The sequence below is a fragment of the Heterodontus francisci genome, chromosome 17 (genome assembly GCF_036365525.1).
Source record: "Heterodontus francisci isolate sHetFra1 chromosome 17, sHetFra1.hap1, whole genome shotgun sequence".
NCBI lineage: Eukaryota > Metazoa > Chordata > Chondrichthyes > Heterodontiformes > Heterodontidae > Heterodontus > Heterodontus francisci.
This window is the reverse complement of record NC_090387.1, coordinates 31,952,180-31,974,589: the sequence shown is the minus strand read 5'-3', so window position 1 is coordinate 31,974,589 and position 22,410 is coordinate 31,952,180. Positions and strand designations below refer to the sequence as shown.

The window sequence follows — 22,410 nt, the reverse complement described above, 5'->3', positions numbered from 1 at the left end:
CGAAGCTTGTCCGCTTCCCTCTCCTCCTAAAAAACCATCTCTTTGATCAAGCTTTTGGTCACTCCTCCCATCATCATCTTCCTTGACTAAACATCCAATTTTGTCTGATTACGCCACTGTGAAGTAGTGGGACATGTTTCAACATTAAAGGTGTTAAATGTAATTGGTTATTGTTATTCTTCCCAAAATGCATCATCTCACATTTTTCCACATTAAATTTCACCTGACATCTGTCCAGTCTACCAGCCTGTTTATTCTCCAAAGTGTTATATACACAAAGCAATCTAGAATACTTTAAGCAAATGAAACTAATTTGAAATGCTTTCATTTGATGGAAACCATAAATTAATAGTTCATAGAGTCATAGAAAGTTTATGACACAGAAAGAGGCCACTTGGCCCATTGTTCTGTGCCGGCTGAAAAACAAGCCACCCAGCCTAATCCCATTTGGTCCGCAGCCCTGCAGGTTACAGCACTTCTATATTATATATTTATACATATAGAATATATCATGCACAATTGTCAGGAAATTTAGTTATAAACAAAGGACATTTTATCTAATTAAAAATGTGTAATTTTGTACCTGGCTTGTGGTGTTCCAAGAATCTTTTTTGTTGCTCCTTGCTTAAAGCCATTTACAGAGACATCCAGTGGCTGGTGTGGAACAGCACACCAGCTAATTGCTATAAGAGATTAAAAACAATCACTTCTGCTTAACAGCATCACAATATCTTTGTAAGGTAATGACGGTCATTAACTATATTTGTGTACATATAAATTGAGATCAACAGTTGCATTGAATAGTTGAACCGTGCACAGTAAATTGACTTGCCTTAAAAAAATCCTAGACCAAGATTAAAATATTGCATTCTGAAAAGGAAAATGTGTGTGAATTTATGATCAAAACTTCAACTTTTTTTTTGATTAAAGAGAACTATCTTTCTCATTTAGTTACCATATTACATTTCAAGGTGGAAGTGTGGGGCTGACACAAAGCAGCACTATGTACCTGCTCCAGTTGAAGAGCTAGCACTAGCACAGCTATAAAGGGCTGAACGACCTCCTCCTGAGCTGTAATATGACCCGACATCCGTCATCCAGCAACCTTCATTGCTATCACACTGGATGCTATTCATGGAACCATAAGTAATTTAAAATTTCAGCAATAATCAGGACTCATCTCCCAACTCTTTTGGCCTACTATTGGCAGCTGTGCCTTAAGCCTTGCAGACCCCAAGCTCTGGAATTCCTTCCCCAAATGTCTCTGCTTCTCCACTTCTCTCTTCTTAAAAACTTACCTCTTTGGTCAAGCTTGTAATTCCCCCTCCCAATATCTCCTCTTTTGGTTCAGTGTCAATTTTTGTCCAATTATGGGCCTGTGAAGTGCTTTGGGATGTTTCCCTCTATTAAAAGGCACTATATAAATGCATGTTATTGTTGATTTTGACTTGGGGTAAATGAAGGGAAGGTTTGAACTCAGAACTTTTTTAAATTTGCAAAATATTGAGTAGGAGAGTAATACACATTTCAAGTATTTCTTCTCTCTCCCTCCTCCTCCCCACACCATCACCCTGCCCAACCCCAACTCATCATATATCCCTTTAATGTTCATACTTTGGGCACAGTGCACAGCAGAAGCAGACTCCAGGAAATACACCCACTTCAACAAAATATACTCTTATTTATAAATTCACAACCATTCTGTATAAACCACATTTTATACAGTCAGTGAAAGTTACATAGAATTACATAGAATATTCAGCAAAGATCAGGCCATTCAGCCCAACCAGTCCACATCACTTATGTTCCACTTGAGCTGCCTCCCCATCTTCCCTCGATTAACTCTCATTCGCATAACTCTCTATTCCCTTCTCCCTCAAATGCTTAGCTAGCTTCCCTTAAATGCATCTTTACCAGAATTAATGTGAGCACCTGATAACGAATGCCACCAATGGGAAGTACACAACTTTACCACTTCTGTCACCTTTCACTGGAAACAACTAACTGTACTCCGACTCAAAGTGTGTTCAGGTGCCATTGGCAACAACATGTTAGAGGGCTATCTTTAATTACAATTTTTATTTCTAAAGGGGCAATAATTACAGCAGTTTGCCTATATTACAACAAAACTGCACTTCAAAAAATAATTTAATATAGCTCTGAAGTGCTTTGAGATATTATAAGGACATGAAATGTGCTTGACAAATGCAAGTTCTCTTTTTGTTTCCTAATTAATAGGCTGACTCAATTAAAAATGTTATACTATATATTTTTTGCCTGGAACAAATACTATGAATAGAATGGCCCGGATTTTGCAATAATAATAACGGTGAGGCTAACAGTATTCACCATTAGTACGGAGCAAATGGGGCAGCAACTACTGGCAACTGCACACCCATATTTAAATGCAGAAAACCAGAAGTTGCTGTCAGAGATAGCCAGCTCCTTCACAGGCAACATTACAACAGTCCTTGCCAATAGAATCGGCAATGAAAGACATGCCATGGCACAAACCTGGGGTACTTTCCCACTAGTTTCCCACAAAAGAAGCCAGAAAAAATTGGGGCTCATGAATTCCTAGTAAGTGAACTTTAATAGTGTGATGTGTGATAAATACTGCCAAACCTCTCTGGCTCTGAAAATTTAATTTTACAAGTATGGAGTCTCATTCCTTCAGAAATTAGTGGAGATTATAAAAAAGTTTTTTTTTCTTTACTTATATTGTCTGTCTCTTTTATCTCTCTTAATCTCATCTGTCATTCCCAATCTTTATTTTGCTTTCTATACATGATTTAAATCTAATTTATATTTCCAGCTTTATACTTCCTGGTTTAGACTCTGCATACCTCAGTGAGGATTCTTTGAAAGCCTTGCTGTTTCCCGCCTTGCTCACACCCGCCACAGATGCCCTGTAGAGGATGCCACACTTGATCAAACACCAGTTTAGATAAGTCTGCAAAAACCTTGTGGGCAGCTATCAGTGAGCTGAACAGTAAGTGCTTTTCCTGTGCCACAAACCACAAAATCCCAGCCACAATGTGGAATATAAATGATCACAGCACAAACAAGAAAGAAACCTATGAAACATGACTACTGTATATGGAGAGGTATATAATTTCTGTACAACCAAACATCATCGCTGCAGTATTTATAAGGTTAATATTTCAAAGACCAAATATTTGTTATAACATTTGTGAAAATTTTTTTTTTTAAATTGTGCTCTACCTGCTGCACAAGGTACAAGTCTCCCTTTGCTGGGGTCATAGCTGCTTTGTACTGAATGGCGACTGTGCACAAATTCCAACTGTGACTGTAGCAGCATTACATCTTGAACTCTGAATTCTTTTGGGAGTGAGGTAATGTGGCGACATCTGTTGGAACACAAGAGAAAAATGAACAGTAACTCAATGTATTCTTTGGATATAGGACCTTTGCTGTATCACTTTATCAGAGTTCAGATGATTACATCCTCAAACAGCTTTTATTTCAATATATGGCAACACTGAATGGAGCACATGAAATTCAGTTTTCAAGCATTCCTTGTAAAATTACTTACATGACATTTTATTGAATAATAAACAATACTTTGTTAGAACAGAATGAGATTTTAACCTACCCAGAATTATTATACGTAGTTAAGATTGAAGGCTACTCATCATTGATCAAGTAAAAAACTTTAGCTCTATAATTATAACCTTTTTTTGGAGAGTTGTAATTTTTCAAAGCTAATGACAACCAGATCTAGTGATTCAATACACAACAACAAAAAGCAGTCTGGTGTGGACAGAGATTCCCAATTCCCAACACAGATTCAAGATGCAAGTAAAGCAGAGATTAAGCCATTAGCTGGTGGGCTGATGAAATATGATAATAGCCATGTTGAAGCTTTCAAATGCTTAATGGTTTGCACACTTCAGGTTCTGAACTGCTGTGAACTATTTAGCCAGTTAATGAAAGTCATGCAAAAGAACAGTAACATAATTTTGTCCTAGTGCAACCATCATTCATAAAGAGTAGGAAAGGATCATACAAGATGTAGGAAAAATGGCACCCATTTCTGCACTAAAAGAATAAACTTACATTTATTTAGCTCCATACATCACCTCAGGATATCCCAAAGTGCTTCACAACTAATTATTTTTTTGAAGTGTAGTCACTGTTGTAATATAGGGAAATATGGCAGCCAATTGGTGCACAAGTTTTCACAAAAAGCATTCAGATAAATAACTAGATAATCTTTTGTGATATTGATTGAGGGAATAAATGGTGGTCAGATCACGGAGATGACCTTCCTGCTCTTCGAATAGTACCATAGGATCCTTTACATCCACTGTAGAGGGCAGATGAGGCCTTGGTTTAATGTCTCAACTGAAACAGCACCTACAACAATACAAAACTCTCTCTGTACTACCCTGAAGTGTTAACCCTAGGTTATATGCTTAAGTCTCTGGAGTGCAGCTTGAACTAAAGTTATGCTACAGAGTCATGGCAGTCAAAGGACATTTAAAAGGTGAGTGGACTCTGATCACCCCATAGTATTCTAGTTCTAAGACAGCATTAACACCAGTCATAAAATAGTTAACCTAAACTCAGATTGAAAATGAAAGTAATTTCTTTTGTAATTTCCAGGAAAGATTACATTTTAATCCATATTCCCTTAATTCTAGAAAAAAAAACTTTAAAAATATTTCACAGAAGATTCAACAAAAAGAATCTTTGATGAAAATTCTTTGGCTATCTCTTTTAACTTGTAACAGATTATTTCACCGTATCGAGTGTAACATAAGAAAGCTTACATAATTCACAAATACCAAAAGATGTGCGTGAATTAGATTCCTCTTCAGGTTTGAAGAAAAATCCATGAGTTTTATCTACTCAATTTTTAGTCTTAAAAACATTTTACCAAAACACTATTTCACCAATAAAGATAAAAAGAAATTATCACAAAAATTAAGTCTGACATTTTAACAAGACTAAAACTGATCCTGTAAAAGTGTGAAGTTTTTGTACATCTCACTGTAAAAACAAAATACAGCTCTATTCATTTCAATGGGTTACAAAACTGTACTTACTGCCTCCCCCTCTTCCTCTCCAAATAATTGAAGTGTTTCTGTTGCCAATGGTCAGACCATGGCAACTGCTACAAACCAGATGATACAGAAAGTGCAAACAGAAAGCACAATTGCAGCATCTTAGTCACGTACAATGGATTGCAAATGGTCAAGTTCTAAAAACAAATATGCTTGTACTAACTAATGGCATAATTTTAAATCTAACTAAACAATGAAACCAAATTATGACTGTTGGTATCAAATCAGGCCAGAAACCAGCAGTCTGTTTCACTACAGTGCTTATGTTTGTGTGATAACTAATTCAAGTGGAAAGTAACTACAGGTTAAGTAAAAGTATAGACACAACTTTTATTAAAAAAAAGGAAGAACTATATAGGTAAATATCAGCTTTGATTACAATTCTCCTTTGTGATACTCTGCAAGAATTCATTTCAGGCAGTGGCATGTGGAACCAGCACAGCAGAGTGAAATAAGACAAAGAAATTCCCTTATATATAAAAGCAAAATACTGCAGATGCTGGAAATCTGAAATAAAAACAAGAAATGCTGGAAATACTCAGCAGGTCTGACAGCATCTGTGGAGAGAGGTCAGTGACCCTTCATCAGAACTTTCCTTCTTGGAAGAAATTCCCTTCCTGCACAACATGGAAAGGATTGTTTATGGCAAAGGCAAGAAATACCCAAAAACCTTATAGTGATTAATATTTGTACCTGTTACTATTTTGGGAGAAACCACCACTAAAGAAAAACCAACCCAATTGTCCACTTCCCAAACTGCCTATTCTTATGACACTTTGAACATAGGAACAGGAGTAGGCCATTCAGCCCGTTGAGCTTGCTCCACCGTTCAATTAGATCATGGCTGATCATCTACCTAAACGCCACTTTCCCACACTATCCCCATTTGGTAATTATCATTCCACATATGTGGGGACGGGGGGGATGGGGTGGGGGGGTTTGAAGGTGTTCTAAATTTGCATTGCAAACCCTGCTCGCTCTTTACTCTGAGGTAGTCTGGCTTTTTCAGAGTTTCCTGCCATTTCACGTATACAGTATGCCAAAAACAGCCAATTGGGGAAAGATTTTTTAAATATTCTGATGCACAGTTAACCAGTATCTTCCAACAGAATGGGAGGCAAAACTGCTGCACTGCAGTGAAAGTGGAGTATTGGCCAGATATAAAGAGGCCATCATTTATATTACCGTAGCCACGGATCTGAAGATAAAGCTCAAAACAGCACATGTTGGCTACAAAAAACATTACAACTTTTGTTTGCCAGTAATCTCATGGCTTCTTTCAGGCTGCCAAATTAAACTCGAGCGCACCAAAACTGAGGGCAGTTATGTGTTGTTGACTCATATCCAGTGGGAAAGAATTGAGACAGCCAAACCAGTTCAGTTTTGGATCTTTACCAAACTTAGAGAAAGGACACTTTCATTCCATCTATTTGGAATAAATTTGAAGTAAGACAGCAAGAGAAAAAGTAGTCTCCCAGACCCATAATTTACGAAGTCTCAATAGTAATCTTTACTTTCCAGTTTTTAATGATTGATTGTATTTCCTGTTTCAGCCATGATGTAATCCTACTTGGCTGGGATGACAGCACTGAGATTTGCAAAATGAAAAGTGGACTGAATTTAGCAAACAGGAGCAGATAAAGAAATATTCACCATGTCAGAAACAAATTCATCACATTTGACTGAATACAGCTAAATTTGGTGCTAAATGTTGTACGTGCAATGGTTTAATGTAGTTTATTTCAGGTAATTCAATCCATTTTTGTGTTTAAAAATTTGAATTATCCAATAAGTGCTACAAATTGAATATTAGATCATTTTAATTAAGCAAATTCTAAATATTAGGAGTAGACTGCAGTACCATTTCTTCAGTCTGGCCAGAATACTTATGTTCTTTACAGAAGCAAATTATTGTTACCTATCCAGTATAGCTCTCTTCATGGCCTCCTCACTATATGGACACTGTCCCACCACAACAGAAGAGAAATACACCGGTTCCTCAAAGAAATGCATGAGAAGTGCTCCTTGACAGCCAAGAATGTTCCAACGAGCAAGTTTATCACTACAGGACATTGATAATGTCCTGTCACCTCTTCCTGGCTTCACCCTCAATGATTCCACACAGTGGTAGTTAATTCCAGACTTATGGGGATCTTGAAGGCCGCCTGGTACACATTTAGCTCCAGTTCGGTGTATGTCTGAAACTCTGATGTGCATCTGCCTGGTCTCATCTGCATCCAGTATAACAGTGTTATACTCAGCAGTATCATGGCTACTAATATGTATTGTTTCTGCTGCATTGTGATTATCATTGATCCTGACATCAATACTTCCTTCGGCAGACGGACGACTGGGTTTTTTTTCAGGAACACTGGTATTTCCAGACACACAGTCTCCACTTTCATAAACCCTTTTTGCTCTTTTTTCAGGAAGCTCTGTGTTGCTTTCATCACACTTCCGTTTTTTGACCTGTTTGTGTTCATTATTTAATAATTGTACATCTTCAGTGCTTTTATTATCTTGAACAACGATATCTCTTCGCTCACCACTCTCCTCTACTGTCAGTTTCGGACAAGGTCTGTTCTCATGTTCTGTCTTTGGGATAATTGAAGCATCACCACCTGCAAAAGCAACAGATAGAGGTTTCTATTCAAATGACTTAAAAGCTTTTAAATGTCAATATAATTTTCACAATCTCATAGGAATTAATATTCAGGGCTCCGGAACCTTAAAACAAATCTGACATAATTACTGCAAAATAAAACGTTGGCTAATGCATCCCTAAATCACTATACATAATTTGCAATAAAATATAAATTCCTTTAAGACACAAAAAACCCACAAAACGTGGTCCAACTGTGACTAACAAGGAGTTAAAGATAGTATTAGATTAAAGGAAGAGACTTTACAACATTGCCAAAAGAGTAATGAGCCTGAGGATTGGGAGAAATTCAGCAAAGGAGGACCAAGAAATTGATAAAGGAAAGAGAAAAGAGAGTATGAGAGTGGACTAACAAGAGACACAAGGACAGATTGTAAACTTTTCTACAGGTTAGGTAAATAGGAACAGATTTGTGAAAGTAAATGTGGGCCAATTAGAGACAGAGGCAGATGAAATTATAATGGGGAAATAAGGAAATGGCAAAGACATTAAGCAAATACTTTTTATTTTGTTTTCACAGTAGAAGACAGAAAAAAACATTCTGGAAATAACAGGGAACCAAAGGTCTAGCGAGAATGAGCAACTTAAAAGCAATCAATATATATAAATAAATAAATATGACTGGAGTAATTAATGGGACTAAGTGGCAACAAATCTCTGGACTGGATGTCCTGCGTCCTAGTTTTTAAAAGAGGTAGCTGCAGAGATGATGGATGCATTGGTTTTGATCTTCCACAATTTCTTAGATTCTAGAACAGTTTCCAAGGATTGGAAGGTAACAAACATAACCCTGCTACAGGCCAGTTAGCCTAACATTAGAAGTAGGGAGAATGCAGTGGCGCAGTGGTTAGCACCGCAGCCTCACAGCTCCAACGACCCGGGTTCGATTCTGGGTACTGCCTGTGCGGAGTTTGCAAGTTCTCCCTGTGTCTGCGTGGGTTTCCTCCGGGTGCTCCGGTTTCCTCCCACATGCCAAAGACTTGCAGGTTGATAGGTTAATTGGCCATTATAAGTTGCCCCTGGTATAGGTAGGTGGTAGGGAAATATATAGGGACAGGTGGGGATGTGGTGGGAATATGGGATTAGTGTCTTTCTTTTTTCTTTCTTTCTTTTGGGCCTCCTTATCTCGAGAGACAATGGATATGCGCCTGGAGGTGGTCAGTGGTTTGTGAAGCAGCGCCTGGAGTGGCTATAAAGGCCAATTCTGGAGTGACAGGCTCTTCCACAGGTGCTGCAGAGAAATTTGTTTGTTGGGGCTGTTGCACAGTTGGCTCTCCCCTTGCGCCTCTGTCTTTTTTCCTGCCAACTACTAAGTCTCTTCGACTCGCCACAATTTAGTCCTGTCTTTATGGCTGCCCGCCAGCTCTGGCGAATGCTGGCAACTGACTCCCACGACTTGTGATCAATGTCACACGATTTCATGTCGCGTTTGCAGACGTCTTTATAACGGAGACATGGACGGCCGGTGGGTCTGATACCATGGGTGGTTGATGGTCGGCACAGACTCGGTGGGCCGAAGGGCCTGTTTCAGTGCTGTATCTCTAAACTAAACTATTATTGGGGATGTAGTAGCAGGACACTTAGAAAAATCATAATATGATTAAGCAAAGTCAACATGGATTTATGAAAGGGAAATTGAGTTTCACAATTCTGTTAAGAATTTCTGAGGATTTTATTAGTAAGATGGATAAGGAGGAACCAGTGGATGTAGTGTTATTGGATTTGCAAAAAGCATTCGATAAGGTGCCACACAAGAGGTTATTGCACAAAATTTGGACTCATGGGATTGTGGGTAACAGATTAGCATGGACTGAGGATTGGTTAATGGACAGAAAACACAGAGTAGGAATAAACAGGACATTTTCAGGTAGGCAGGTTGTAACTAGCAGGGGTCCCGCAAGGATCAGTGCTTGGGCCTCAGCTATTTACAATCTATATTAATGACTTAGATGGGGGGACTGAAGGCAACAGATACAAGTTTGCTGACAATACAAAGTAAGGTGGGAAAGTAAGCGGTGAGGAGGACGCAGAGGCTGCAGAAGTTTATAGACAGGTGGTGAGAGTGGGCAAGAACATGGTACAGATGGAATACCATGTGGCGAAGTGTGAAGTTATCAACTTTGGGAGGAAAAATTTAAAAAAGTAGAATTTTTTTGAATGGTGAGAGACTGGGAAATGCTTGCATTCAGAGAGACCTGGATGTCATTGTACATGAATCACAGAAAGTTAACATACAGGTACAGCAAGCAATTAAGTAGGCAAATGTTATGTTAACTTTGGTTACAAAGGGATTGGAGTACAAGAGTAAAGAAGTCTTACTACAATTATAAAGGGCCTTGGTGAGGCCACAGCTGGAGTACTGTGTGTAGTTTTTGTCCCCTTACCTAAGGAAGGACCCACTTACCCTAGACGGAGTGCAAAGAAAGTTCACTAGACTGGTTCCTGGGATGAGGGGATTGTCCTACGGGGAGGGATTGAGTAGACTGGGCCTATATCCCCTGGAGTTTAGAAGAACGAGAGATAATCTAATTGAAACATATAAATTCTTCAGGGGCTTGACAGGGTTGATGTTGAGAAAATGTTTCTCCTAACTAGGGAATCTAGATCACAACATCACAGTCTCAGAATAAGGGGTTGTGCATTTAGGACTGAGATGAGAAGAAATTATACTATGGAGCAAGGATGGACACCTACCTCTTCATTTAGTTTAAATAATCCATTGGTCCAGGTTTCACGGCTAAGAAACCAATCTGAAGAATTACTACAAACAAATTTTGAACAGCAATGGTGTCAATAATATAGTAATTCTTCAGTATTGTATAGTCATGAAACTATGCTCCAGCTATTTCTATGCTCCCTGTTAGGCCACTAAGAACCACACAAGGTCACCTATCTGGCTTCCTACTAGCTTATCAAGGATAAAATGAACAGCATGAGCACCACAAGGTGACATACCCTGACCTATTTCTAAAAACCATAGTGCAATTTTTTGATGTCTGATAGTTCAGCATTTTGTGTGGCACCCCAACAAATAGCGATCTCAACACAGAATTAGTAAAAATCACACAGACGATTGCAAGTTTGAGATCTTCTAGTTGGGAAAGCAAGGAACTGACTCCTTGACCTACCAGACTGCCTCCATAAGCTTCATCCTAACTTTTGTTGACATTCACATCCAAACATTCCACTTGAACCAAGATAAGAATCATTAGGCTATGCATCTAGCTTTACAAAATATCAATTGTACCCCAATAATTAGTTTTTGTGGGATGAAATTGAATGGAATGACATTGGGTTTTCTACCTCAACTCCCGCAACACTACATACTCAACAGCAAACTTGATGTAGTGGCAAAACCAAACAGGTGTCTGGATGACTGTGAATCACAGAACACAAGTAGGATGAATCCGTAACCTGAGCGCAATTAAGTAAACTGCATCTTTATGTAGCAAAGCAAGTTTGTTTCAAATATCCACATGTTTTCCTAACACTGCTTTAAAATTTTCCCCATGTTAGAAATTTAATTAATCAAAAGGCATGATATTCATTAGATATACTCACATGGAGTGTGACTCATGAATAACAGAAAGGAGATGCCTGGCTTCAGAATCCATTTTCCTTTGTGCCTGCCTGCAATGAAGATGCTATTTTTCTCTTTAAATGCCTCTTTCAGTTGATAATGTAAATACCTGCAATACAGAAAAAGAAATGGAAATTTATAATAGCAAATAACATGCTGGCTAATACCAATAGTCATCAAAATGTGCAATGCCGAATGCGAATTTTTTTTTTTATATCCATCGGTTAGAAAGCTGAATTAAACTTTAAAAGATAAAGAACTTGAAATAAACTTTAAAAAGAAACAGGAGACAAAAAAACTGATAAAAGGAACACTGCTAGCAGCTAAAATGGCCACTGCAATTTACCTTACATTCCAAAGTATTGAGGTGGAAATGAATATCTGGTTAATTTCCATCCAGAACAATGGTGAAAATTTTGAATAGATTACCTGGTCCTGCCTGCATTAACAAGGCATTCAAAACCATCTTGGAACATTGCAGACGACACAAAGCTGGGTGGGAGTGTGAGCTGTGAGCAGGATGCAGAGAAGCTCCAGTGTGATTTGAACAGGTTGAGTGAGTGGGCAAATACAGGGCAGATGCAGTATAATGTGGATAAATGTGAGGTTATCCATTTTGGTAGCAAAAACAGAAAGGCAGATTATCTGAACAGCAATAGATTGGGAAAGGGGGAGGTGCAGTGAGACCTGGGTGTCCTTGTGCACCAGTCGCTGAAAGCAAGCATGCAGGTGCAGCAGGCAGTTAAGGCGGCAAATGGTACGTTGGCCTTCATAGCGAGAGGATTCGAGTACAAGAGCAAGGATGTCTTGCTGCAATTATACAAGGCCTTCGTGAGACCACATCTGGAGTATCGTGTGCAGTTTTGGTCTCCTTGTCTGAGGAAGGATGTTCTTGCTATGGAGGGAGAGCAGCGAAGGTTCACCAGACTATTTCCTGGGATGGCAGGACTGACATATGAAGAGAGATTGGGTCAATTAGGCTTGTATTCGCTAGAGTTTAGAAGAATGAGAGGGGATCTCATAGAAACCTACAAAATTCTAACAGGACTGGACAGACTAAATGCAGGAAGAATGTTCCCAACGGCAGGGGAGTTCAGGACCAGGGGTCACAGTCTAAGGATAAGGGGTAAGTCATTTAGGACTGAGATGAAGAGAGATTTCTTCACCCAGAGAGTGGTGAACCTGTGGAATTCTCTACCATGGAAAGCAGTTGAGGCCAAATCCTTAAATATATTCAAGTAAAAGTTAGATATAATTCTTAGGGCTAATGGGATCAAGGGATAGGGGGAGAAAGCGGGAATGGGTTGCTGAGTTTGGATGATCAGCCATGATTGTACTGAATGGCGGAGCAGGCTCAAAGGGCCGAATGGCCTACTCCTGCTCCTATTTTTCTATGTTTCCATTAACACTGGTGGAGACAAACCTCTCAAAGGGTAAATACACAAACAATGGGACCCGAGAGAGATTGGAATTCTTAGACTTGATTTAATTAGTTCAAAAGAGAGAATGCAATGGGCCATCATGTGACAGACCCTCCATCTGTGTGAAAACTTGCAGTTTCTTCTCTCTACATCAGACAAGCACCTGAGTTTGACCATTGCAGGACCCAATTGGGATCTGTCTTTCCCTCTCTCTCTCTCTCCAGGCCACCCTGCAAATCTGAACCTTGTCTACTGGCTGTAAAACATCCAAGTCTAGCATTGCTGCAGATAGAGACCCCAGGAAGAAAACCATCTGCATTACTGTCTGCAAGAAAACCCTGAACCAAGTGGCTATCTCTACCAGCCAGAAACTTCAGGACGAGTTCGGCTGGAAGACAACTGAATTATCAGACTCCACAGACTGTATATTCTTTTTATTATTCCAGACTCTAATCCAACCAATCTATTCTTCTCCACTCTGTAACCTATTTGTATGTGAGATTCTCGTGTGTGCGCGCGTGTGAAAGTTGGAGCATAGTTTATTATTTTACCTAGATTGGGTTTTGGTTTTAAGCACAATTACCTATCCTCTTTCTTGTTTAAACTCAAGAAAACCTGTCAGATTGGTTCTTTTATGATCATAGAACAAAAAGGGTTCCTTCACTGTCCTGGGTCAAAATCCTGGAACTCCCTTCCTAACAGCACTGTGGGTGCACCTACCCCACATGGACTGCAACAGTTCAAGGCGGCAGCTCATCAACACCTTCTCAAGGGCAATAAATGCTGTCCTAGCCAGTGATGCCCATATCCCATGAATGAATAAAAAAACACTCACTGAATTGGTAAGCATATCCATGCTTTAAAAGAAATAAACTCTTTTGTGGTCAAACAAGGAGAGGGACAAGAGGGGAGCCTTTCGACCCCTCCTCACCTGATCGTAACACAATATTTTCAAATAGGTGAATGAAGTATTATTAGCTTTTACTTTCAGAATTTCAAGTCTTTTCATTTCTTCCCTTTGCCACATCCTTCAGTAGCTTTCAATGAATAAATAGAAGTCCTCTGTTGATATAATAGCATGGTGTACTGTAATAGGAACACACACTACCAGGGACTGGAAAGATGCAACGGCAATTTTGCCCCTCCACTAACTTCATAATCTCAGCCTTGATCCCAAGCATAAACTCTAAATGGAAGATTGCAGATCAAGAGGGAAGAGAATGAGAAGAGCAACTGCCAGACTGTTCTCACGTGAAGTCTAATGCTTAGCTTGAGAACAGAACACCTGCTTTTCCTCTCAGTCACTCATGGTTGTGCCATGGCAAGACTGGCACAAGTGGAAACAAATTGCTATTATGTCTTGCTTTCCTACCAACAACCTGATCCTTGGCTTCTTCGAATGAAAGACATTTTAACACTAGCCAAGTCAGAAAATGCATTTGCCTATTGCCTACATTTATGAAATTAAAAATAAAGAAATGTATAATACACAAAATAAAGTAGACCACACTCAGTCACACCACTCAATCGATGAAATTCCAAACTGAAAATGTACAATGCAAGCTTCAACATTTACTGCCAATAAAACTTGTAAACAGATCTAGACCTCCTTATTGCAAGGATCTTCCATTATTCACTGATGGAGAAGCATCCAAGAAAGCGTTCACTGAATGCAATAGAAGTTGAGACCACTGATTGACCTAAGCGATGATCCTTGAACCACTTGACCCTGTGTATGCCAGTAACAGTTTTCCAGAGTGAGTAGCTCCAGATGGCATTTTGGACTGTCCAATATCACAAAAGACAGACTGATGTGTGTTTAAGTAGCGCTTTATCACATTTCTTAAAAATGTTTCAAAGCACTTCAGATACATTGATTTAGTTTTAAGTGTCATTGTTATGTAGACTAATAAGGCATACATATTTATGCACAGTAAGATCCCACAACCATTGCAATATTACTTGTTCCTTTGGTATGTGAACTATTGTAAGATTCACAGGACTGCAAGCAATGTCCAAAGAAAATGTGGGTTTTTATTATAACTTAAAACTAAAACATGATATACACACACACACAGCTACTGCAGGAGTCACACCAACACACAACTTACTCTGTCGGGCTATACCCTCAACTCCCTGGTCACGTGTGACTCGACATCACTTCCTCCGGTGACCTTCACTTATGGTTTCTTAAGGTGATCTTCTTAAGGTTGTCCCACAACAACAATATGAATGACACAGTTAATCTGCTTATTTTATGGTAGTGTTGGTCGAGGGAGGAGTACTCATCAGAACATTGGAAGAAGATTGTTAAAGCTCATCTGAATACCAAATAGGTAGATGGGACCATAGCTTAACTTTGGATCCAAAGCACAGCATTGCCTCAGTATTGTTGCAGATGAATTCCACTGCATTCAACAGATCCACTCTCAATGTGAGGACACTATCTATTCTGACAGGCATCCATTTAGGTAAAGATTTAGCATTTTTAAAAACAAGTTAAGAGCAATTTTATTTTTAATACAGGGAGTAATCTGAATAAAAGGTATTCCCTCTAAATGTTTTCCCCTGTAACTCTAACAGATTTTCCTAATTTGATAAAACTATAAACAGAATAACTTACAAAGGAGTCAGTACAGGCTTTCTTTACTTTATGGACATTCCATTGCTAGAATTCTCACCTCAGGAACCCACGCCGTGCAGTCACCTCAGCATGGCTGTCATTAACCACATCACCTAGAAAATATTTGGAGAAAATAGGAAACGTGATGTGGAGGAACTATGCAGCACAAATCAATATATTTTTATATTTAAAAAAATCAGTTTTGAATGCTGCGATTAACCTTTGGACATCATGTTACCACTAAGTTCGAGTCAACTGGTTGGAGTTAAAAACCTGCTGAGCAGATGCAATCAGATCTAAATGTTGTATCCAATAGACACCAGCTGACTTTGTAATCTGACAAGCTAGGCTTCCTGCTCCACTTTCTATTACAATTTCAGAGCATGACCTGCCACTTGCTCCTTGGCCTCCCATTCTCCACCAAGAGCTACACTCTTACATATACTTGTGCCAGTCCTTCTTTTCCCCTCTCCATTTATGGGCTTTGCTACTCCCAGTCTCAGTAACAAGATTGCTCTCGGTTGCTGCACCTCCCCTGGGCTCTTGGAGTCGCAGATAAGGAAGTAGTAAGAGAAATCCCTTTGATGGGCAGGAAAGAGAGTTATTTTAGAGAGTAAGGCAGACGGAGTTATGGAAGAGTTGGCAGGAAATAGGAGGGAGATCCTGCTGCAGTGAGGGACGAGAAGGAAACAGATAGTGACACACACCCCAACAGCCTTGCCACTGGGAATGAAGGCTTTAACCCATGGAGGATTGCACTGTACAGCCAGATGCAAGTGGTGAAAATGCCTTTGAGAAGATGCTTAAAGATCTCATGGCCGTCAGTATATGTCACTGACGCACACATTTCCACGCTCCCAAGTTTCTCATTCGCGACGTCAGAATCGTGCAGGCTGAAAAATCTAAAATACAGCTCACCTTACCTGGTTCCGGCACAATAGGAGCCAACTTGCAAGCAGTGCCATGGTAAATGAACCAGGAATTTAATATCAACATAGAAGTACACTATATCTGATTGGTACATTTCTTATACTCAGCGGCACTGCAGCTGGTATCATGATAATGGGAAGTAAAGTTTGTGGACAGGAATGTGTGCTCTACATTGATTCTTAATTTTATAGACAGATAGATGTATTAATTGCTTATTTGTAAACCAAGACAATATCTAAGCCTTCCACCATTCTTTGGAGATTTGAATTTTTCAGTATTTAAGGGAAATCAGTTTGCATCTTGTTTGTACATACCATTGACTTGTTCATCTCAACTACACCAGTAAGGAAATGTTGAGCAGCACCCAGACAATTCTCCACAGTTGAATATGAATTAGACCTGATTAGCATATGAAAATAGTAGAACACCATTTCATCATCATTCAACGCATGTAAATTTAAGCTTTGTATGAAATGGATGTATAAGTTTATCATTGATTTAATTTCAGGAGGTAATGTACTACAATAAATTTGAAATATTTCAGTGCTGTATAAAATAGAGCTTAGTAAATGAGACACACTTTTTACAATGTGACAAACAAGAATACCTTTCAAATGTTGTGACAAAGGTGAAATACTATTATATTGCTGATTCACCATACATACCATCTTTGCTCATTTTTATCTGTCCAATGCATTTTGATCCAGTTCCCATTGCAACAACTTCCAGGGGTACTGCAAGAAAGACAGGTCCTTCATATAGCATCTCAGAATCCCACCCTCCCAACATTAAAATGTGTGTTGAACAAAAAGATCACTAATGTTAATCACAGAATTCAAAGTAATGCGATGTTATGCTAACTTTGTGAAATGACAGAGTGAATATTAATTCTGCAAGACAATAAAAGCAGACTTTAGCATTCTTCCCTCTCACCCCCAAAACATTCTTTCATCACTTAGGCTTATTTGAGGATCACTCTCAGTGTACATGTCTAAGACAGCAAGTCTCGCCGTGCTTTTTTTTTTTACCTTGGGGGCACTGAATGTCCTCACCTGATGTTCACACGTGAACACTTATAAGAAGGAATATCAAATAGGAATAAGGAACCCTATCTGATTAATCTCTTCCCAAATCCAGAGGCATATTACCATCAGCCCAGCTGGGATTAACAAACTCACCATACACTGGAGAAAAAAGCTGGGCTTTCCTGGTTGATATGGCTCAGTACCAGGCCAGATGGTGCATTTAGACAGCAGTACTTTCAAAGAAAATCATTACACCAGCAGCACCAAGAGTATCAGTACCGAAATTCATGAGCTTCACATCAAACAAGTCTTAGCTTTTCAAGCTATTCAAAACTGTCATTATTATTTATTTGTTTTTTGGTAATTGTCACACAGGCTGCAAGGAGCAGCACATTACAATAGTTATGCATAGGAATATCAGAGGACAAATTAACTATTGCCAGTAAAATTAATTTAGACAATTCTAGCCTAGTTCACAGTGGCTCCAACTCCAAAGCACACAAGTGTTGAATATACTGGCAGTGTCAAACAGCCTACAATAATAGTTGGCATGGGAAACTGACATGTCTTTCTAGCACAGCCAGAGTGTTAAGGCTGTGGTTAAGGTATACAAGCCAAGAGTGAAAAGCAACTTCTGCCTCGAATCTTAATACTCAACATAATCGGGCTGAAATTCTTCCTATTGATGATTATATCAATAAATGTATATGGTATAAAATGGGATTTCCTCTATTGTGCCGTCTCCAAATAAATTGATTTATTCCATCTTCCATGACCCAATTCCTTCATGTTGTTCAGCATGAAAGATCATTGACAGAAATTATAAAAGAAATTGTTTTGAACCTCCAGCCAAATGTGATATCAGTGAACTTGTAGAAACTGAATAGGTTGTAGGGATTCCAAATACAGTAACTTTATTCTGGTGCTGGAACTTGGTCAACGACATTATTGACTTCCTGTTGTCGTGCACAAATGAAGAAAGATGCTTGAGATTGAGAGCATTTAGAAAATTGCGGCTTTGTTCCCCTTGTCTGTCTTATACATAAATGTCAAGAAATATGGTGAGGCGATAGAGACTTAATAACACAATTCTAACGAATGGGCAGGAACAGAGGGACCTGGGGGGCATTGTGCATCAATTTTTGAGGGTGGCAGGACATACTGAGAGAGTGGTTAGCAAAGCATGTGGGATCTTGGGCTTCATAAATAGAGGCATAGAGTACAAAAGCAGTTAAGTTGAACCTTTATAAAGCTCTGGTTAGGCCCCAGCTAGAGTATTGTGTCCAATTCTGGTCATCACACTTTAGGAAGGATATGAGGGTCCTTGAGAGGGTGCAGAGGAGATTTACCAGAATGGTTCCAGGAATGAGGGATTTTAGCTACAAGGTTAGGTTGGAGAAGCTGGGGTTGTCCTCCTTGGAGCAAAGGAAATTGAGGAGAGATTTAATACAGGTGTAAAGGATTATGACAGGCTTAGATAAGGTAGACAAGGAAAAACTACTCCCATTAATTGATGGTACAGGGGATACAGATTGAAGCTTTTGGGCAACAGATGCAGGGGGAATGTGAGGAAGAACTTTTTTTTTTAAAAAACACAGCGAGTGGTAATGACCTGGAACTCGCTGCCCACAAGTGTGGTGGAAGCAGAAACAATCAATGATTTCAAAGGGAAATTGGATAGTCACTTGAAGGAAATAAACTTGCAAGGCTATGGGGATCGAGTGGGACTGACTGCACTGCTCTACAGAGAGCAGGCATGGACTCAATGGGCCAAATAGCCTCCTCTATGCCGTAAATGACTCTATGAACAGTGGGACATTACTAAAAATATCAATTTACAGTCAGAATTCCAAAAATAATCAGCTTCTTCAATATCAATTGGACCAGTCAAAAATCTCATCAAAAAGTTTAAAATATACCTGTCAATAACACATAAGCTATGATAGACAACAGTAAATCTCCTGCTTTCTTACCATCATTGCTCTCACTGCTACAACATGGTTTTGTGCTTAGTTTCCCCTCAACTTTTACCACAGCTGCAAGTAGTGTCCATTCCCGTTTGGGGTCTGGCAGACCCTTCTTTGGTAGTTTGGTAGAATAGTGTTTATAGCAAAGACTGGCAATTTCATCTGCTGTCCACATTGCTGGAATACTTAAGGGGAACAGAAAGAAAAGTACTGTTACAAATGGAAACATAAACACTATGGATTAGACTGAAATAATATTTTGTAAAGTGAATAAACATTTCTCTTCCCTGCAAGGGTACATGGACTATGCATGAAATAAGCAATACTACCTCTTCCGAACTGCAATAATATTTCCACAGAAAGGAGAGATTAGGAGGAATACCTGAAAACTTAGTCGATAGAAACAAATTGCATTCAGTAGTTGAGGGGGCTAGAACAAAGGTCCATATACACAAGATTAAATGTAAAAGATTTAGAACAGATAACAGGAGAAACTTCTTGACACAAATTGAGGGCTTGTGGAATACAATTCTACAGACTGTGGCATGGACAGAAATGCCCTCAAAATTCAAGATTAGATTGGCTAGATGGATGAAGGAAAAAGAGATAAAGGTTTATGGGAACAGAACATGTAAATACGATTAGAACTATTTGCCTATGTGAAGGGGAAACCCCTGACAGGCCGAATGGCCTGTTTCCATGTTATTACTTCTCTGTTGGACATACATAGAAGTTAAAGAGGTAGAAAGGTTTAGCGAGGGCGCTCCAAGGAGTAAGATCATGGTTGCTGGCACCAGTGGTGGATGAAGGGCAGAGTCAGCAACTGAAGGATGAGGAAAGGGATGTAAGGCTGCAGGATATTGCAGAGATAGGTGTTAGGAACTAATATAGGTGAACAAGGATGGGGGTGATAAGTGAGTGGAATAAAGTGCAAGACAGAATACAGATGCAAAGTTTTAAATCACATTGGAATTCATGGAGGACGGAGCACAGAAATAGCAATGAGGACACTGGAATGATCAAGCCTAGAGTTGACAAAAACATAAATATTTCAAAGGCAGAAGGACAGATATGGGGGTGGGGTGCAAATGTGTTTTTGGTGATGGATCTGGAGTTTGAAACTCAATTTTGGATCAAAGAGAACACCAAAATCTCACTGTGCGGGCAGCACAGTGGTTAGCACCGCAGCTTCACAGCTCCAGCGACCCAGGTTCAGTTCTGGGTACTGCCTGTGCAGAGTTTGCAAGTTCTCCCTGTGACTGTGTGGGTTTCCACCGGATGCTCCGGTTTCCTCCCACAGCCAAAGACCTGCAGGTTGATAGGTAAATTGGCCATTGTAGATAGCCCCTAGTGTAGGTAGGTAGGTGGTAGGAGAATGGTGGGTAAGTGGTAGGGAATATGGGATTAATGTAGGATTAGTATAAATGGGTGGTTGTTGGTCGGCACAGACCCGGTGGGCCGAAGGGCCTGTTTCAGTGCTGTATCTCTAAATAAAAAAAACTAAATAAATCTATAAGGTCTTCCTAGTACTAGAAGGCTGCAGAGTGGGCATCCAGCTTACACTGCTGTACAAATTATGTGCACAGATTAATACAGCAAAGATATTATACAGGCTGACGGGCAAAATACCACTACAACAATAACTACATATATTTTTATAACTCCTTTAATATATTAAAACTTCATCCCAAAGCACTTCATAAGAGCATTATCAAATAAAATTTGACACCAAGCAACGTAAGATGATATTAGGACTGAAAGCTTTGTCAAGAGATAAGGAGGAGAGGGAGTTGGTGAAGTAAAGAGGTTTAGGAGGGAATTCCGGAGCTTAGAGGAGTAGGCAGCTGAAGGCGGAGTGACTAAAATCAGGGATGTTCAAGAGGCCAGAACTAGAGGAGCGCCAAGTTCTTAAAGGGCGGGCAGAAGTTACACAGATAGGGAGGGGATGGCCATGGAGGGATTTGAGAACAAAGTTGGTAATTTTAAAACTGAGGTGTTGCCGGACCAGAAGCCTATGTTGGTCACCGAATTGGACTTAGTGCGAGTTAGGATACCGGCAACATAGTTTTGGACGAGCTCAAGTTTAGGGATAGTCAAAGATGGGAGGCTGGCCAAGACAGTGGTGAAATAGTCAAGTCTAGAGGTAACAAATGCCTGGATGAGGGTTTCAACAGCAAATGAACTGAGGTAGGGGCAGAGTCAGGAGATGTTACTGAGGTTGAGCCTGTATGTGGTGGGAGGCTCATCTCTGGATCAAATACAACATCAAGGTCACAAACAGTCTGGTTCAGAGAGAGGAATGGAGTTGATGACTAGGAGACATTGCAAAGTCTCCATTATTACAATTCTCCTGTTCTGAACGTTTACATACAGTCAGTCATACAGCAATTAGCATTGTGCAAGTTTACTTCAGGTCAACTTTTATTCAAAATAAAAGGCACTTTCTTATCTTGACAGTGGTTCATTCAAGCAAAGCCATTTGGCATAGCCTCACAAAATAACACTGTGGGTTTACTACCTCCATCTCATGAGAGTATGCTCAGTGCAAACAGTATTGGTATGGCATGAAGCCAGAATATGACCTGCATAACTTGTCCCCAGGCAACAGGAGATGTCAGTATGAAGATTCAAAATAATTTCACTGTTAGCAAGAGTCCTAGTCACTACTACAACTGGACTATATTTTTGAGGTCTGCACTAGTGGAAACAGATTCCAGACCAAGTGAAACAAAAAAAAATTGATGCATTTAGATTATGCAATCAATTTTGTATAGAACTATCATCTAAAGTGGATTCCCCAATTGGAAAATGGATAAGTAAACCACCAACGCCTCCATCACCTGTAATGCTATAAAATCTATCTTAAATGCCAAATTTAGTTCACAATAAAGTGATCCCAATTTAAAACGTCTTTAAAGAACGTATCATTACAACAAATATTAATTGTATTAAAGTACTTGTCAGAAGAAATTCTTCACAGAAAAAAAACCTGTCATTAAGCTCTCCAGTGTGAAATCAATCTACTGAACTGGGTAGCAATAGTCCACTGTGAAGAGGGAGTATCGGAAAAACTGTAGTATCACTGTGGAAAATGGGGAAAAAAAACACTGTT

General features: G+C 39.4%; 1 protein-coding gene across 6 annotated transcripts in view; it reads right to left on the bottom strand.

Annotated features, from left to right (window-relative positions):
* adat1 (adenosine deaminase tRNA specific 1) overlaps nucleotides 1-22,410 on the bottom strand; it is a 34,842-nt gene that overhangs the window by 10,928 nt on the left and 1,504 nt on the right. For all 6 annotated transcript variants that reach the window (XM_068049215.1, XM_068049212.1, XM_068049216.1 and 3 more), the window contains exons 2-8: nucleotides 19,305-19,483; nucleotides 16,972-17,040; nucleotides 15,435-15,489; nucleotides 11,314-11,441; nucleotides 7,009-7,711; nucleotides 3,226-3,371; nucleotides 584-683 (exon numbers count right to left, since the gene is read on the bottom strand). In XM_068049215.1, coding sequence (XP_067905316.1) covers nucleotides 584-683; nucleotides 3,226-3,371; nucleotides 7,009-7,711; nucleotides 11,314-11,441; nucleotides 15,435-15,489; nucleotides 16,972-17,040; nucleotides 19,305-19,473 — 1,370 coding nt within the window. In that variant the 5' untranslated portion in view covers nucleotides 19,474-19,483. The remainder of the gene's footprint in view (nucleotides 1-583; nucleotides 684-3,225; nucleotides 3,372-7,008; nucleotides 7,712-11,313; nucleotides 11,442-15,434; nucleotides 15,490-16,971; nucleotides 17,041-19,304; nucleotides 19,484-22,410) is intronic.